Source organism: Oryzias melastigma, linkage group LG3 (genome assembly GCF_002922805.2).
Source record: "Oryzias melastigma strain HK-1 linkage group LG3, ASM292280v2, whole genome shotgun sequence".
Lineage (NCBI taxonomy): Eukaryota > Metazoa > Chordata > Actinopteri > Beloniformes > Adrianichthyidae > Oryzias > Oryzias melastigma.
In genome coordinates this window covers 5,948,403-5,967,813 of record NC_050514.1, presented here as the reverse complement: position 1 = coordinate 5,967,813, position 19,411 = coordinate 5,948,403, and the positions used below count along the sequence as shown (strand labels likewise).

At 37.0% G+C, this 19,411-nt stretch overlaps 1 protein-coding gene across 1 annotated transcript in view; it reads left to right on the top strand.

Annotated features, from left to right (window-relative positions):
• Nucleotides 1–19,411, top strand: part of itga11a (integrin, alpha 11a) — a 68,820-nt gene that overhangs the window by 47,717 nt on the left and 1,692 nt on the right. Inside the window, exons 14-29 of the mRNA XM_024296171.2 lie at nucleotides 483–686; nucleotides 1,548–1,678; nucleotides 3,784–3,950; nucleotides 5,376–5,515; nucleotides 6,431–6,541; nucleotides 6,674–6,759; nucleotides 7,201–7,411; nucleotides 7,518–7,616; nucleotides 12,830–12,906; nucleotides 14,101–14,184; nucleotides 14,349–14,439; nucleotides 14,529–14,642; nucleotides 16,498–16,581; nucleotides 16,665–16,775; nucleotides 16,864–16,959; nucleotides 17,981–18,094. Coding sequence (XP_024151939.1) covers nucleotides 483–686; nucleotides 1,548–1,678; nucleotides 3,784–3,950; nucleotides 5,376–5,515; nucleotides 6,431–6,541; nucleotides 6,674–6,759; nucleotides 7,201–7,411; nucleotides 7,518–7,616; nucleotides 12,830–12,906; nucleotides 14,101–14,184; nucleotides 14,349–14,439; nucleotides 14,529–14,642; nucleotides 16,498–16,581; nucleotides 16,665–16,775; nucleotides 16,864–16,959; nucleotides 17,981–18,094 — 1,920 coding nt within the window. The remainder of the gene's footprint in view (nucleotides 1–482; nucleotides 687–1,547; nucleotides 1,679–3,783; nucleotides 3,951–5,375; nucleotides 5,516–6,430; nucleotides 6,542–6,673; nucleotides 6,760–7,200; nucleotides 7,412–7,517; nucleotides 7,617–12,829; nucleotides 12,907–14,100; nucleotides 14,185–14,348; nucleotides 14,440–14,528; nucleotides 14,643–16,497; nucleotides 16,582–16,664; nucleotides 16,776–16,863; nucleotides 16,960–17,980; nucleotides 18,095–19,411) is intronic.

The following is a 19,411-nucleotide window of genomic DNA, read 5'->3' as shown; positions in this document are numbered from 1 at the left end:
AAAACAGGGAGAAAAAATGTGTATAAATATAGGAAAAAGAAAAAACAAAATATAGCGTACCAAATCAATAAATGAACAGATGCATATCGATAAATAACAAAGTATAGTCTGTCCACACTCCACACCTCTACCTCTTCAAAGTGGGCTATGCAAAATCTGTCAATCACATGAACTAATGACTAATGAGTAACAGCTGTTTATTTCTTAATAGAAGTCTAATGCATCTCATTTCCAGCTTTATGAAGCTCTCAAACAACAAATTGTTCCTTTTACTTCCATAACTTGTGTGTGTGTGCTTTGTGTGTTACTTTGTTTCTCTTGTGTTTGGTTTTTCAGAACTGAAACTAAACAATAAATAAAAGACTCGCACTTAAAGACTAAAAACCCATACTTGTTCTAGAAGTCATCTAAAACTTTTGTAAAACATTCTCTTAGTAAATATAAACTGATTTTCATTGATTTGTCTTCTTGTCATTGCACAGAATCGATTCATCTTTGAAGGAGCACTAGAGATTCATAATGGTGGCCAGAACGCTCGCTTCGGTTCATCCCTCGCTCCTGTTCCTGATCTAAATGGAGACGGCTTCAATGACTTGGTGGTTGGAGCTCCACTAGAAGACGACCATAAAGGAGCCATATATGTCTTCTTTTCCCAGAACAACAGAATACTACGCAAATATAAACAGGTATGAATTTCAGTAATGGTCTCGTCAGATTAACCGCAGATGAATATCCAGGTCTCTAATACAGTAAAGCAATTTTGAAAAAGCACAAAAGCACGATTAAATTTTCTGTTATATATTCATTTTTACTTACCACAAAGAAAACAAATTAGTTGTTTTTTGCAGTTTTAAGAGCTTCTTGATTCTTCTTTGTAAAAAAATGATCTCAGGACAAAATGTCCTTAGTTCAGAAAAATCTTACAACTTTTTGTAAACAAATACAATTTCTTGGGGTTATTTTTAATTTAGTCCTGTGTAGATTTTATAAAAAAGAATTGCTTATCAAAAACAGCATTTTGTGAATTTTAGTTAAATAATTTGATTTTAAACATCAGCAATAAGTGTGTTTGAATCATTTAAATTTACATTTGTATTTATGTCTCACAAACAGAGTTTTTAAATTTGATCTCAAGAATTTAAGACTTGGATTAAGACTTGTCTTGACTTGATACCACAAAGACAGAAGACTTGAGGTTTAGGACTTAGTTTTATTTTTTTATTTCCAGGACATGTCAGGTCCAAAAATGAAAAGGTTTGTTTAGAACGATTTTGCCTTAGAAATACAGACACTTCTTTTTATTGTCTCCCCACAAGTTGTTTGAAAATAGTTTATTGACAATTTGTGAGAAGAAAACACAAATTTAATTATATTTAAGGTTTAAAACTTGACTTGAAACCACAGCTAAAGTCTTGAGACTGAAACTTAAAGACTTCAGAATGAACTTGGAAAAAAGGAGTTGTAGACATCTCTGGTCAATGTCTTGGTCATTGTCGTCACTACAGTTATTTACTTGTAGACTTTTTGCTGTGTGTTTTTGTTTTCAGCGGATAGCAGCGGCAGATTTGGCTCCAGGTCTGCAGTATTTTGGCCGCAGCATTCACGGTGTGATGGACGTGAGTGATGATGGTTTGGTGGACCTCGCTGTAGGATCCCTTGGTGCTGCAGTTATTCTTCGGTGAGTTCGTCATTTACTGCGTGGCAATGTTACTCAAATTATAAATTCTTTTTATTTATTTTATTTTTGTGGAATAGATATTGTCTTTTTTAATATTGTTTGCTTAAGACTTGGTGTTTTAGGTAACTATCATCTCAAAGTAATTTTTTCTCTTTCAAATAATTTTTATTTGTAAGGTCTGAAAAAGCTGATCTCTGTTTTTCAAAATCAAACTGGTTGTGGTTTCTGTTGCTTTATTGTTGGCGATGTCCGAATTTCCAATTAACCCCTAACTGCTAAAAAAAACTATCTAGTGGGGGACTATATAATGCCTTGGATTTTAAAACAATTAAGACACCATTCTCACTAGCAAAAATGACTTCACTGATTTCTTGTAGTACAAATCCTAATAAAAATGAAATTCTTTACAAATACTATGTATAAATCTACTGTGTTCTAATGATGAAAACTTGGATGTCTTTTAAAAAATACATTCAAACATTTCTTTCACATGAAAAATCATTTAAACACAATGCATTGTGGTCTTTATTCCCCAATCTAGTGAGCATCGATGCATAACGAGTTTTTTGCAGAGACTTCTGGGAAGTTTCTAGGGCAGTTTCTTGGAATTATAGATTTGGACAACACTACAAAAAGCTGAACGCACTACAGTGCCCTATGTAGTGAGTAGTAGGGGTGTATTAGCAGGAGTCTGGCGGTACAATATGTATCACGATACATGTGTGGCGATACGATGCATATCACGATATATCACAGTACACAATATTAAAACTGAGTTGTATATGACTCATTTCACTATGTTACAACAACCGCGAGGCTCAAAGTTTACATCAGGTTTGCATCTATCACAATGTGGTTCTCTCGAGATTGTTTTGCTGTGGTATAGAGCTGCTCAAAGACGCTCACTGAACTGTGCTGCCAACTAGTGGTCGGAGTGGAAAACAAATAAAGGAGCTGAACTACATTTTTACTTATACATAATTAATTAAGCATTGTCTCGGCAGCTTTTATATTGATACAAGTATCACCAAGTGAAGTATCGCGATATTTAACTGAATCCATATTTTCTCACATCCCTAGTGACACAACCTTTAAAAAAGTGGGCCAAGTAAAAATGCAATGCTATGCTAATTTCAGTAGAGGGTGGGGCTTTGTGTCTCCACCCATTTTGGGGGATTCCAGTGAACACCCTAGTCTGTTATTATCCCTTTCCATCTGGGTCGGCTGCTGTTCAGACACTGCAGCTCTAGCTGGGAACCTGGATCTTTGCCTTGTTGTGGTGAGGCTGGGTTCCCCCCCCGGGGATGCTGCACTCAGCTGGCCTAGTATCTGCCCCCAGAGGAGAAGGTTTTGACTATGAGCTTTCCCACCCACTGTAGTTTGCTTTTTAGAGCTCAGACTAATGCCCAATGTCTACTTTAGTGGGTTCAAGAGGTGGAATGAGTGAGGGGGATTAAGGTCAATTTTTAATGAATTAGTTTGGTTTTTGTGCTCGGGACTTTGTGCTACTTCATATAGGGTAGGGGTGTCAAACTCATTTTGGTTCAGGGGCCCACATTCGACCCATCTGATCTCAAGTGGGCCGAACCAATAAAATAATAGCAGAATAACCTATGATCAACTTTTTATCTGTAGCTTTGTTTTTATTTTGCTTGAACCTTTATCACTTATAATTATTATTATTAAAGTTATTATTATATTTTTGACAAGATTTTGGTAATTGTGATGTCACACCTGATCATTTTTATAGCAACTTAACAGCAGGGAACCAAACTGCTTCTTACCCAGACGTGGCACGCCCTTGCAAAGAAAATATGTTTATTTCTTAATTTCTCTTTTTTTTGTTGATATTTCTTTTCCCTTGCTTCCCCTAGTGTTGTAATTGTGCATTACGCCTGTTACTATAAATAACCATAACTTGCCAGAGGAATGGGCTAGAAACTAGCTTTTTTTTTACCCAACATCCCTATATTTTTTTAGACATTACAGATCAACAATTGACTTCATTTTGAAGCATGGTTTGTAACAGTACATCTTCTGGAAACGTTTGACCTTGTCCTCGCTCATTTGTTGTTTTCCTCCCTCTCCTTTTCTGTGCCTTCCAGGTCACAGGGTGTTGTCCGGATATATACCAGTGTCAGGTTTGAACCCACCAAGATCAACATCTTTGTGAAAGACTGTCAGAGAGGCGGCAAAGACGTGACCTGCATGTCAGCCATCGTGTGTTTTAACATCACTGCCAGGACCCCTGTTCCTCTGGAGAGGGAAATTGGTGAGCCAGCAAAAAAAGTTGTGGCTACAGCAGTAACTTTTTCTTTCTTCACTCTGTTTCCTAAAAACTTTCACGAGAGATGAAAACTTTTTAACATATTTTAAGGTAGAAAGTTTCAAGATGAAGAATTGGGAAAAGTTGCTCAATCTTCTGGACAAAAGTCACAGTCTAAGTCTATGACTTTAGTGCAGAGCAGAATAAAACATAACTGATGTGGGGATTCATGCCTCTGAAAGTATGTCCTTCAAGTGTGGGCTTCAGCATGCAGCCGTCAGTGAAAAAGTATGGGCTCTTTCTGCTCCACTTGAAGCCCAAAAAAAAGAGATTTTCTTTAATAGCAGTTTGAGTTTCTGACCCAGCTGCATTTTCTCCGAAAAATATAACGCCTCCACCTTTAAAGCAATTGGAAAGTCGTTGTCATGCTGCCATTCTCTTCACATTTAAAAGCGACACCTTTGACTCTCCTCCTTTAACACCTTTACAAGTGATTTCTTTTGAAGTGTTGTTAAAAATCTCAAATAAATCGAACCCTGTTGAAATGTGTCACCAAAACTTGTATTAAAACCTTTGTGACAAAGCTTGGTTGGGTTCTCTGAGGCAAACCTTGACCTCCTGACATGTTTATGAAATCCTTTGGATTTGCCAGAAGTGGAGGAAGAACAGAGGGAGTTATCTTGTCTTCCAAGCTCGGATACAGTGAACGACTTTTATTTCGTTTTCCTCCGGTTGCCATGTCTGAACACTAATGCATGTCAGATGTGTTGGTGTTAGTGAGAGCTATTCCATTAGATGTTTAAATGTACTTTTTTCCTTTAATGGTCCAGTCTTACTTTTGTGAACAAGCACTGACAATAATTAAGAGTTTTGTTTTTTTATAGCAGAAAATCAACTTATTTTCTGGACTTTAATGTATTTTACAGTTAAGTATCACCATGGAGTTGCTTTTAAATAAGCCCCAGTCAGAGCTTCATCATAAAAAAGAAGAAATGTTTTATAGCTGATACTGATACTTGTGGTAAGAATAGAGAAATGCTGCCAGTGTGTGCCTGAGGATGTGTTTGCATAACGCATTGAGGAGTTCTCCAGTTTTCTTACTCTCCAGCTGACCCCAAACACAACACATGCATAATTTCAGAGTTTTTTTTTCTTTCTGCCTTGAAGAATTGAAGGTTTAAATGGGAGCAGTGCGGCTTGGAATGGAGTCATTATGAAACCAGAGGGGTTGGAGTTTTATATATGTTGGCCTCCCATTCACTGAATTTAGAGTCTCACATTGCAGTGATGTCATTCACCATGACCTGATGTTTGTGTTTCTCAGTTAATTATCCTGAATGTTGAGCGTTAAAAGTAGTTTAAAACAAGTAGGATTATTTAGAGTGTGGCCCTAAAAAAAAAAATCAAACTTTTGATTCCTTTCTCCAACAGGGATAAAGTACAATGTCTCCATCATGGAGCGCCGTTTCAACCCGCGGGCCTTACTGGACAACCCGAGCAAGATGCAGCCCCAAAATCTCACTCTCTCTCCTGGGGTGGACACCTGCAAGCACATCTACTTCCATGTGATGGTGAGGCTGACACTAAACCAAGTGAATGGATCAGATTTAGATAAATAAAAAACTACTAAGGATAAGCAAAAAAGGATAAAAATATAATCGATATAAAAAAAAAGTTTAGCTTAAATTAGAAAAAGTGTTTATACAAATATTCACCTTGTGTGTCAGAAGATTCATAACCATAAAACTATAAGATATGTTCAACACGAAAGGCCTTCAGCCCTGATCTGTCTGCTCAGCTGTTGGACAGGAGGACAATAATAAGAAATGAAAGGGGAGCATGGCTTGCCAATGGCGATGTGAACGTAGCTTCACACCACATTTTCAAAGATTTTTGATTGTTATTTTTGTTATATTTTGGAGATATCTGAGTTTTCACATTCATGTTTTTTTGCTTCTTGAATTAAAAAAGTTTGACATTTTGTGAATTGATTCTAATTGAATTTGAGATGTTGTTAAGCCCTTTCTCTGTGCTTGAATCATGTTTTTCTACATTTATTAGAATTACTTGCATGATCACTTTTCATCCGTTACTTTCCAAAGTAATCTTCCTTTGGAAACATGACTATTGAATGAAAAATAAAATCATTTCTGTTAATTGCCTCAGCTAAAGACACAATAACTATTTCTGTTCATTTTTTATTTCCAAATGTTTTCAATTACTGTTGAAAAAGAATTTATATTTGTTTCACAGTTTTCACTTTTAAGTTTTTTTAAAGCTTGTTTTTTACATCAACTCTAATCTTTATTTTTTATGTTTTATGCATTGTAGCTCAAAGTCCTGTACAGTAAATCAAAAGTTCACTGGTACCTATGTAAAGGTTTTACAATAACGTGTTACTCTGATGATGTTTTAGCATTATTTTATATTTGATTGCAAATATGTTTTGTCTTCTTAAAGGTTGATTTGTTAATGTTTCACATTAGGAAACCACAGACTATGCCAGACCTGTCGTGTTTGCTGTACAAGTGGGCCTGCAGGATCCAGAGAACGAACCAGTTCTGGATGAAAGTTGGCCGACTCTTTTGAGAACGGAGGTGAATCATCCTGCTGTACAGCTTCTATAGAACCTTCTCCATCGTCTTCAGATTCTAACAAAACACCAAGGAAAGATCATTCAGTTGGTGTTCGTATTAAATAAGATTTGTTTGTTTGTTTGTTTCGGTCAGCTTCCTTTCTGGAATGGCTGTGATGAGGACGACCACTGCACACCGGACCTGTCGCTGCAGAGTACCACCGACCTGATGACGCAGAAGTCAGTGTACTTTCTAAAGCATGTGCACGCTAGGGGGGCAACAATTGGCTTTCTTCAGGATTCATTTCAAACCTTGATTTTTTATGGTTTTGTTTCAGCTCAGTTTATGATTTGAGTATTACAAAATGAACAAAAAAGCAGCAAATTCAGAATGTTTTATTTGCTAACAAGCAAGAAACGATGAAGAAAAACCTCTTACTTGGCTGACACTAAGCTTGGTATAATGTAATTAAACAGTGAATTCTTCTTAATGTTATGCATTTGAAAAACACAGACTTAAAGTTGTGCAGTAGGGACACAACAACACTCTTTACCCACAATTTGGTTATGATTTTGAATTAAATTGAGAATTGTGGCTTTCCCAGTGTACACCAGTGAGCAGCGACATATTAACATTTAAAAAACGAGTGAGTTGTGCTTTGTCCTCTCTCTGCCCCTCAGACAGTTCTGTGCACAGCATGCAAACTCTCACGGCGTGTTCTGCCGCCGTCAAAGTGAGGACAAGGTGGAGGAACTTCTGAGAGTGCTGGCGGGGAAGAGAAGGAAGATGGTGGTCGACATCAAACTGGAGAACAAAGGAGAGAACGCCTATAACGCTGTCTTCAGAGCCACATACTCAGCCAATCTGCTTTTCTCAAGCCTCATTGTCAAGGTACTTTGTTTCCACCGTCGTTTCAAAGGACAAAATATTTCAAAACCGTTCCAATCTTGTAAACAAAACTTAGTTAAAAATCAATTTTTATTGTTTGAATTTTTAGGATAACTCTGATATCAAAATTGAGTGTTACACCACGGACAAAACTAGGAATGAGAAGATTTGCAACGTCAGCGCCCCGTTCATGAGAGCAAAAACTCAGGTGAGATCATTTTTTCTTATTACTTTCAGTATTTTAATCCTGCTGTTGAAAATTGCAACTTTATGAGCCACTGTAATACAAAAATGGATTTTAGTCATAAAGCTTTCTTTAGTAAAGTAAAACAAAAAGATCTAATTGAAAAACATGCTTTTAGTTTCATCATTATGTGTTTGATAATATTAAAAAAAATAATAAATATCTTTCTCTCCCGATTTCAATACATATCTGTTGTACGGGCTGCAGAATGTGTTGTGATGAAATGACAATAAAAAATAAATATGCCTTTCATGATTGAGGGATTTATGGAGAAGTAAGTATGACTTTGCTCTTAAATCCTTTGCTACAGTTTGACAAATGTTTTAATATTTAAATGGGTTTCAGCATCGGTTCATTTTGCTGCTCGTGGAGGAGAGGACCCTTATGTCATTAAACTGGAGCATCATCCACTGTAAAAAGTGAGAAATTGAATCAATTAACAAAAACTCTGTAATATTACATTTTAAAATATTAGTGTAATCAAATTAATTGTTTAAGTTGAGTAAACCACCAACTCAAAAGTTTAATTTGATGAAAACTAATAATTTTAAATATAAAAATGACAGAACTTTTGTTAATCAATCCAATATTTCACCTTTTTCAGTGTAAAATTTTTTTTTTATCTGTAATTTATTGAGTAAACTTACTTAAAGTCTGTTTTTAAACATGAATCCCAGCTCAATCTGATCAAAAATATCAACCAAGAAACCAATATCTGAAGAAAAAGCTAATTTTAAGGTTGACCACTCAATATCTGTCTCACGAATAGACCTGGACCAAGATCAAATCCAGAAAAGCCGGTTAGAGTTCAGTGGAATTGAAACAATATTGTGGTTAGTTGCAGCTCAGAACCCTCCTGATCCGAACTCTACATTCAGGAAGTGACACAGCCTTTTCTTTTGCAGAATACTTAATGGATGGAATTAAGTCTCTGGTGTTTTAAAGGTCATTGGAATTGGAAGCTGAAGACCAAAAGTAGATAAATGTTTTACAGGGTTAAAAAATGTTCTCAGATAACGAATACTAGTTTGTTAAAAAAATAAAAAGTTTAAAAGCAGTCAATTGGATTTATCTTATCTTTTATCATGAAAGACATTTTACCTCTCCTAAGTTCACAAGCTGGTTTATATGGTTCTAGGAAAAAGGGGGTTGAGGCCAGAGCCCTCATTTCATAGGTTATGAGATAATTAGTCTAACAAAAAGTCTAAATGGATCTGGGCTGAGAGTCCATTTGTCGTTTTTCTGAGGAGAGGCTTTGGCTTTCCACAACTTTGCTCGCTCCTCTGAGTGAAATTAGTATGTTGGTATACAAATGATGGTTGTAAATGAATGGAAGATTGTACCATTTCTACCATAGACCGTTTATAAGAACTGGACATAACAAGTGTTGAGTTCCCCCATAGAAAATGCATTACCTTTGGCCCTGTTGAAATCAGGCGAGAGCCTTTGTCGTCACTTCCTGATATGATTAAACAAGCAGATTAATTCATAGATAGGATCCCCCCCCTCCCTGATCCATACACAACCCTCAATTTTTAAAGAACCAGATCAGCACTAGCACCCATTAAATCTAAATCCATCCATACTCTTAGCTCACTTTAAATGATAATTTTCATCATTTACTAATTTTCCTTTGAGGTTGAGTAAACAAAGAATTTTACATGTTTTTTAAACTTTTCATTTTGCTGATATTGCTTTTTTCAAAGTGCCACAGATCAAATTCAGATGATATTTTTTGCAAACACTAGATGTCCTCCTAGAGCAAATAAAGCTTCATGAAACATTGCACTGGAGTGAACCAACTGGATGATTGGCTTCAATGCTTCTTGAAGTCTGTCACTAGATGGTGGTGGTGATGATTATAATGATAATCCTGGAAACAGGAGGAGTAGTAGTAGTGAGTGGCAAGACAGACAAGAGACAGGAAGTACCTGAACTAGAAAACGGGGTAAGAGGCCAAAGTACTGCACCGGAGAAGGTAGTGAACTGGCGGTGAATACTGGAAAGGGTACATCCTAAAAAGTGGCCTGAAGTGATGGGAGGATTTCAGTTTGAGGTTGAGGTGTCCTTCGGATCAGATCCACGAGATTAGTCAATACAGCAGGGCCAGCAGCTGTACATAATAAAAGTAGAAATATTGTCATTTCTATAGATTCATTGGTCACCCCCACTATACATGTATGATGAATTGATTTTCAAAGGTCACACTTTTGGTTTTGTAAAAAGAAGAGGCTCAGAGTTTCAGTAGCCCAAATGTTTTTGTTCGTCTTGCCGCTTCCAGTAATGAATCCTAAAAATAGTTGAAAGTATCCCAAAGTTTCCAGCATCTAGTCTGAGCATGAACTCATCACACCATCTGTCCCCTTTTACAGGCAAGCAGAAAAAACTGCTGAAAGTTGTGCTGATGTCATAGCAACAGGGCAAACAGAGCAGAGACGATGTCTTCTGCTCTGTTTTATCTCAGGTGAGACTGACCTGTTAGTCCCCTCATCTGTTCCTGATTCAGTTCTGCTGAATCTGAGCCAGGCTTGAAATGTCAGCTGTATTTATGAGGCTGCACTTTCCAGAGGACTTTAAGGCAAGCCCATGGATTTTATATTGAATGGGCCATGTTTGAATTTACTTCACTGGGGAGGACACTGATCGTACATCAGAGTCCGTCGTCCAATTCATGTACACACTTTTTTAAAAATACATAAGCCATGCTTTTAATCAAGTTTAATATATATATATATATATATATCTTTAATTCCACATGGATGACTAGTGAAATACTGTTAGATGATTCACTTCTTCAGAGAACTGCATAGCTTCTTTCATTTAAGTCAAGACAACGTGTTAAAAATTTCCCAGAGTTCAATCGTGTATTCCAAATCAACAGGAAAACTGTATCTTTAAAACTAATAGAATTTGCCTCTTTGGGTTCTTTTTCCTTTTTGGGTTATCTGTGTTTCATGGTGTTAAGCAACAAAATACTTACCTTGTATCTTAAAGGCAGAAGATAAAAAAAAAGGGCATCATTTCTGCAGAGGTGCAATATTTTATTAGAAACTCTCCTCTGAGTTGTTGGCGGAACTATTGACACGTAGTAAATCTGCCACCTCTTCACGTCAACCATCTGCCTTGAGGACCGGGCTGCTGCTGGTTCCTGCCTTATCTGCTGCTGATTACCTGGATCAGGTGTGTTGGGCCAATTTGGTAATTTAGTGGCAGGTTGGTTGAAAAACATGTAGGACACCGACCCTCAAGGCCTGGATTTTGACTTCCATGGTTTACGTATTCTTCCATTAGATTATAACCCCTCACAACCCCGACTTAACATTACATGTGCACCAAAAATGGCGAGCAATATTGGAACTATCCAGCTGTACAGTTTTGAGCCAGATTCCAGCTCAGATGAGAAAAATGGTGGATCTAGTTGTCTACAAGAGGATGGATCAGAATGGAGTGGAGAAAGGAGCTTTTTCCAACTGCACTGTTTGGATTCTCAACAATTAAAAAAAAAAGAAATACTCAGAAATGCAATTTTAAGGTTAATTTTCTTTACATATGTCCTCTATCATGAGAAAAATATCAAATAAACATATTAAAACACTTTTTTCATTGGAGTGGGAAGAGCGGAGATGCAACCTTCTGCCTTCTGGTGGGAACTTCTGGTGGGAACCTACACCAGAGTATCAATATGGTAACTCCAGAGTAGAAGAGAGTCCAGACCCTTTTAAACCATAAACTACTAATCCAACTATCAGTCAGTGTTGTTTGGTAGCATTTCAGGTCCAGACAGCACTGAGGATGAATCCCAATACTTTCCCTACCCCTATGGTTTCTCCCTACCCCTCCAATTGTAGGGGCATCTGCAGGGGTAGGAGTGTCTGAAACAGTTGAAGTTATTACACCAATGTTGTTATGTATTTCGGCGCGCTAGCAGCTCCGCACCAAGGTAGCTAACCGGCGACTATTGATGACATCATCAAGTAAGAGTGATGTTGGTATTTGAAGACTCAATTTTTCCATAACTCTCAGTTTGGAGGGCTAAATGTAAGTGCAGGAAGAAGCTGTAAGGGTAGAAAAAGAATTTGGATTTGGATTAAGACTTGATGACATCATCAATAGTTGCTGGAACGTTAGCTTGTAGTTGCCAGCGCTCGGAAAGTACATAACAACTTTAGTTTATAACTTTTAAAAGTCATGCTGAAGCAAAAAGTCATTACTTACATTAAAATGTAAACTTCTGTGCTTTAGATCACACCCACGTGAAGAAAAGCGCTTCTCCGTAGCACAGCGCAACTCGGCTCATCCTATCGGCGGAGGGATACAGAACTAGAAGTCCCTTTGCTCTACCCTCAAAAACTATTTGGACACCCCTTTCCCTTCAAATGCCACTACAACTGGAGGGGTAGGGGAAGAATTAGCCTTAGATTCCAGTTCCATAAGTTGAACCATCGAGGAGTCAGTTCATCTGTACATAAAGGCCAATGTCTTACATAAGACAAAATAACCGTGTTTATCTTTAATTTGAGGGTTTTCAGTATTTTCCACCAACAAGTCATTTTATTATTACTGGCTCTTTTTAAAAATAAGCGTCATCAAAATATTTTGGGAAATCATCTGTGCTTCGTTACGGATCAGTCTATGTTCACAGAGAACTGGATTTAACCTTGTTATGGATTCTTCTGTGGTCAGAGAGTATTTCCCTTCAGCCCAGTCGACTGTAAATAATGCCCAGCATGGCTCTGCTCTTCTTCATCTGCTTTCTGTTGCCAATCAAACCTCCTCAGTCAGACTGACAGAGCGCTCTCTCTTGTTGGTGTTTAGGATTCTTCAGTGAGCCTCGATTTATTTACACAGCCGTTTTTCTGCAAACTTTCTGTGTTTTGTCCTGAACCTGACTCCGTCTGTATCTCAGTGAGCATTGTTAGAATGGGAAATTCTCTGGCTTTATCTAAACAGTACCAACTGTGTAACCAGCTGTTTATGGTCAAATCCCTGGAATCCCAGCAGGTTATTGCAGGCTTTACTGCTAAAGCCGCCGTGCAGAAGCGTTGCAGCTGGAGAATGGAAAGAGCAGCATTTATTTACAACTTAGGATTTTGTGTTTTTCTCATTAACAGGTAGTAAACTACAGCAGCTAATTTACCAAAAGGGATTTCCAACCATCCTTTTCTCTGTTTGTGCAGGTGTCCTTTCGACTGGAATTTGAGTTCAGTCACATCGTCCTCCTGGACCACGTCAGAGTCGTACTGCAGGCCAGCAGGTGTGAACGTTATTTTAAACCCATCATGACCACTACTACAAATCTTTGATTGCTAACATCTTATGGCTGTGTTTGAATTCCCACCCTAACCCAGTAACTACTAAAAAACTGGACTTTAAAAGCAAGTCAGACACCATGCGCACTACTTTTTTTTTAAACATCAAGTATTTCACAAAGTAAAAATCTAATCAATACAAATATTTTACTATGTTTATTTATGAATCCACTGTCTTCTGATAATGAAAATGTGGATGGTATATTCAAAAATTACATTTAAACAAGTTTTTTTTTGCAAAAATTGTTCAAACGCAATGCATTGTGGTCTATATTTGCTAATGCATTGAGCATCGATGCACACTGGTTTTTCGCAATGACTTCTGGGAAATTAAAAATGGCGAACGCACTATATAGTGAGTAGGGAAGGAATTCCAACATAGCCTATGACTAAAGGTGCATCACATCAAACACGACTTGCGCGGTGAAGACGGACAGTTTCAATGTCAGTTCAATGGTACAGATGCGAATTGAGGAAATTGGAAGTTCCGCTGAACGATTTGAGCAACGGATGCAGCACGGTCGGTATGGCAGCAGCTTGACTTAAAGGGTAACCAAACTGGGAAGTTGGAGGCTGACTCCACCCACTGCCAAAATGTGAAAATCCAGTCAGAGGGGTGGGGCTGGAGAACAGGACTGTTGTCATTACTGGAGCTGAAGATCATGACGTGAGAATTAAATGGTTGAATTTCTTAAATCACGAAATTCAAATATTGTACCTCATTTCAACCTGTAGGGGGCAACACACACAGGTTTATTTTAACTTGTCAAAAATAGTCAGCACTTTTAAAACCCCATTTATAGAGATAAACAGTCAGAAAAAGTGGATTTAGATTTGGTTACCCAACCCTCGTGCTCTATTATGGGGTCCAGATGACCCCACTTTTAATGTAAACATGCCATGAATAACACAAGGGTTACGCAGTGAGCAGGTAATTCGCCGTGCGGCGAAAGAGAGGCGGGCCACGCAAATTTGTCGCGCAATTACGTTTGCTGTGAATGCACCTTTAGAATTTTGAGAACCAATATACTTCCAAAATACGTTTAGAGGGCAGAAAGTAATCAATGAAATTCACACATTAGTGGGAGAATGTCTCAACTGTTCCTTCTCCCCTCTGCTCTTTATACCACTTTTCACAGTGATGGGGAGGAAATAAACAAAGCGGATAATTTCAACGTGATCTATTATCCTCTGAAATATGAGGGAGATCTTCTCTTCACAAGGTTTGTCACATTACTTTTGAAACAAGAGATGTTGTTTATAGAAAACTGAAAAAAAAATGTCACTTCAAAAATAATAGTTTGACCTATAAATGTACAGTTTATTATGTTTTTCTAATCAAAATATGTTTCACTTTTTGATTTATTATATATTTTTACTTTCTAAGGCATTCAGATCCAACTCAGTATGAGATCAAACCTGAGCTCTCTCTGGAGGAGCCGGGAATCACTGGTCCTCCCTTCAATTTCACTTTTCAGGTAAAGCTTGTGTTGTTTTCAGCTGTAATTTGCTGTAGTGGAGGACATAGTTTGGAAGTCATTTACACAGTGTGTCTCTTCTTATTTAGATTCAAAACCTTGGATACTTTCCAGTGAGAGATCTGCAGCTTGAAATTGAGATTCCTCAAATGACAAAAAATGGAAACCAGCTCCTGCAGATATCGGATTTCCACTTTGACCAGGTAAAGGCCGCACATTTAGCCTTCGAGAATAGAGAATAGTTTAGTAAAATCTCAAGTGTTGCTGCTTTTAAAGAGAAAAGCAGAAATAAAATCAAACCTTTAGCCTGCACTAAGCATAAATTTGATACATAATATTACGAAAAGAAATAATACGGTGGCCCTGAAGTCCAAATCACACCAACAAATCCCTCAATGCTAAAACACATTAAAGATCACAATTAAAAAAGAAAAATAAATTAAAATGTTTAAAAATAAAGTCTAGAAACCAAAAAGAAAAAAAAATGAAACATTTGATAAAACAAAAATAATTTCCAGAAATTAAAATGGTAAAAAGTTAAACACAAGATACCAAAACAATGTAGGTTCTATTGGACATCACTGATTGGATGATGACATTTGTCCATCATTTCAACCGTAAGTTATTGGCGTGAATCAACACCGGATATGCTCTGTACTATTATAAAACTTTGATCAGTATGGGGACATTGAAGATGTATTTAGAAGAAATCAGTGAGATGGTCATATCATACCTATACCTTTTCTGTTTTTTTTGTTTAGTTGTAGTTATTATCTTTTATATTACCGTATTTTCCGGACTATAAGTCGCACCGGAGTATAAGTCGCAGGGGCCAAAAAATGCATAATGAAGAAGAAAAAACCATACATAAGTCGCACTGGAGTATAAGTCGCATTTTTTTCAAGTAATTTATTTTACAAACTGGTTGAAAAAAAACGATATTACATCATCCTGGAAGGTAAGTTATAACATTCTTAAGTGAATAGAAAACAGTCTGAATATGTGTCAACACATATTCACATATTAGCATCATGAAAAAAACGAAAAGGTGTAGCATTTATATAACATAACAGTTTTATTTAACAATAGCCTCAAGAACTCATCAACTTCGTATCTTTACTGTAATTAATTGCACGCAATCTCACTCCATATCACTAAATCCCTTAAATTCTTCGTCCTCTGTGTCACGTCTGAATAACTAAAGTAAATAAAGTAAATAAAGTAATTGCATAGATCACCATAAGAGGGCAGTCTAGACTTACGGTCCATATCTCATCATTAAAAATTCGTATATAAGTCGCACTGGAGTATAAGTCGCAGGGACATTCAATCTATGAAAAAAACCGCGACTTATAGTCCGGAAAATACGGTATTTATAATTTGCATTGAGTGTTTTGTTGCTTTGGATTTTTGGGCCACCGTAGAATAGACTTTATTTTCCTATTTCCTGTGGACAATCAGTACAGAAGACACCAGAGTAAATACTCAATAAAAAAAAGAATCCGACTTCTCAATAAACTAATAAATGGAGCCACAGACATGTCCATTGTATTGTGTATTGTGTCTTATATTGTTCAGCCCTGAGTGCCTACATTATGTTATTGGTTTTCTTAAGCTTGAGAGTATTTAACCCATTTGAACCCATATCGACATGAGTGTAACATAAAAGTATCAGAAATGAGTTCTATGTTGCTTTTACAGTTTATTTTTAAGGAAAATTATTTCTTATAGGCTAAAACTAACTGGGTTCAAAGATAAAACTTTTTCTTTGAGCTTTTGTTCAAGTTTATGCCATTTTGCCATTTGAGTTCAGCTCCTTGCAAATATCCCACAACTATCAGTCGTTTTAGATTATGTCATATAGGTATTAAATAAACTATTATAAGTAAAAAAAACAGCAAGAGACACAAAACTCAAAGTAAGATGGTTGGGTGTTTTTCTAAAAAACTGAATTATGATTCTGAAAGTGAAATCTGTATTAGTTATTTTGTGCAGATAACTCTTTTTAGAGATTACCCCCTGCTGACAGGACTTTTTTACTCTCCTGTCACACCTCAGAGAGACGGTACAGACTGTTTACTGCCTCAGCATGTGGCCCACAGCAGGGCGTCACCTGAGGATCTATCTCGCTTCTCCCGCTTGGTGAGGAACAAACCAATGAAGTCCACTTTCAAAATGAGAGGCTTATTTAGAAAAAAACATGTTTTTGTTGTGTCTGCACTCAGAACCGCTCCAACACGCTAACTCTGCCGATCCACTGCACCATCAATGTGGCTTCCAAGAAAGAAATTGTAGTTCGGATCTCTGGAGCCCTGAACATAGATACTTTACACACAGTAAGTTCAGAAATTTGTGTTTGGAATTTTTAGTTAAATATCCTAAACTAACAGATTGATGTTCTTATTTTGTGATTTCTCCTTGCAGCTGAAGTTTAAAGTCCTGGAACTAGTGACCAGTGCTACAATGGAGCTTCCCTCTTCCAGCCCCATGTTATTACACGAAGAGAGACCCATCAGACATGTAAGTCCACAGCAGCTCCCTCTGTAAACAGGTCTGGCTTGATTCAAAACAGATTTCCTAAAAGCATCCGACGCAGATCAGCTTCACTCAGTTTTTGTTTGATTTCAGTTGTTTTTTTCCTAAAACAATCATTCCAAACACATGGTGGAAGTGAGAGCAGAAAGGTTTTCGTGCACAAAAAGTCACAATAAAGTAAACAAAAACGTGGATTCTTCATAATGTGGGAATGAGTTGCTACTGCAGTTGTGAAGACTACTCCTTAACTGCACAGGAGTCTGTAAATGTGTTCTGTGGTGCTGAGGGACCGAAAGGACCAGCAGCTCTTCATGTAACCGTCTGAGCTCTGAAGCCAATCTTTGCTGCCCTCTATTGGACATTTGGGATAGACTTTCAGCTTTTAAAAAACATTTTTCTAGCCTCAAATGAAAAAAAAAAGATGTTGCCTCAATAATCTCCCTACAAACTCAAAGAGCCTGCAGTCCGGTTTATAAAACAAACTTTAAATGTATCAAAGAAACATTGAAACTTTCAACATTTATTATAAAAAAAAGCAACAGAAATAGATGTCCCATTAAACAGTTTTTTTACGAGACCTGGAGCACAGACATTAAATGCAACAGAAGAAGCAGTGACCCACTTCTAGGAACAGGATGATTTTGTATACAAGATCCTTGAGACTCCAGCCAGCTGTCTCCACTTCTTTAATCACATCAACTGGAAAACGTGCAGATTACACACTCCCATCCGAAACAACAAGATACTTTCAGTATTTCTAAAGTAATCTGTACATATTTGCTGCAAACTATCACTTCTTATTACTTGCAATTGCAAATCTGCACTTATATTTTCCATGTTTATTCTCCAGTTCCAGATTTATCAGCATTGAATCATAAACACATGCTATTATTAAACGTATTCTACTTTTTATAGGCGCTCAAATAAAACTTCACAGCAGGTTGCTCTGCGCTCACTTGGCATCCAAGGGAGGAATGACTCTTTCTTATTTCATCTCGTCTGACAGATAATACTGGAGATCAGGAAGCAGGGGGATTACAGAATCCCCATTTGGATTATCATCGGTAGCACGCTAGGAGGGCTTTTATTGTTAGCTCTGCTCAGCCTGGCTCTGTGGAAGGTAAGTTGGCCCGTCATGAACGCGTCTCCTGAGCAGGTAATTCTCTTTTTAAACACTGTGTGACTTTACATCGACAAAGATGGTTTTCTGTCTTTATCTTGGATGTTGTTGGATTATTATCCAGCTAATTCGATGTCTCCGTGATAAGACGAGTCATTTGAAGACGCGGAGGAGTCTACAATCAGAACAGCATGTCTTCATTCTAAAGCTTTTCTGAGAGGAGGCTTCTCTTGGTACTATGAGCATTTGGCCATGCAAATCCTGTGTGGATGGAATTTTTGTCTTCTAGGTTAAACCAGCGTTGTACTTGTTGACCTTTCAGAAGCTTTAAAAATTTTTTTTTCCTTTTTTAAGCTGCGTTGACACAGTAACAAGCGTTCAAGTGGCTACTTTCAATAAAAGGTCTACTAAAATGCCTGAATACATTTTGACCTTCAAAACTCTCGTGTTCACGCAAAGATATGCAAGTTTCTACGACCATTTTCAGGCTCTTTGTGAAAAACACGAGATGAAGTTTAAACCAGGTCGAACTTTGACCAATCAGCCATTCAGATTTGTTAGTGTTTGTATGGATGGCATATCTTTTAGTGGACGGAAGTGCCAAACGTTTGAAAATTGATTGGGGGGAGAAATGAATTATTACAGAGTTTTAAGACACCACGTCTTTTATATATCAACTGGAGTGGAAATAGTTTACTTAAAGCAATCAAAGCAAGAATAATGCATAAACAATACAAACCACAGAGGTTTACATCTATGCAAAGACGTATCAAACAAGGGATAACTTGGTATCAAATTATAGATTGCTTGATATGTAGTGGGAGGAAACGAACTTATATAATATCACCTTGGCTCAACCTTATCATTTTCTTTACACGATTGATTGATTGATTGATTGATTGATTGATTGATTGATTGATTGATTGATTGATTGATTGATTTCAAGCATAGATTGTGAAAACTACAGAACAAAATACAAACTTTACAAACTTAGTATAGAAATAATTAAGTGTATTGATTAGAAAAAGAAAAATACAAAACACACTTATGTCACATTTGATTCATTAAATATTGTAATTATTATTAAAGTCAAGTATAGTTTGATTGCTTGAAAAGAAGTGGTAAGAAGCGAATTTATATATTTCCCACTCTTACTTAGTTACCTCATTTTACAGTTTTGCATAGTTATGTAATCCTGTTATGATCAGATCGATGCATGATTTTTTTTTTCCCTATAGCAAAGTGAAGAGCTTGTTGATTAGTGATTAATCTCATAAATTTTTTTTCTTGATTTCAGTAAACAGTAACATCAATCAC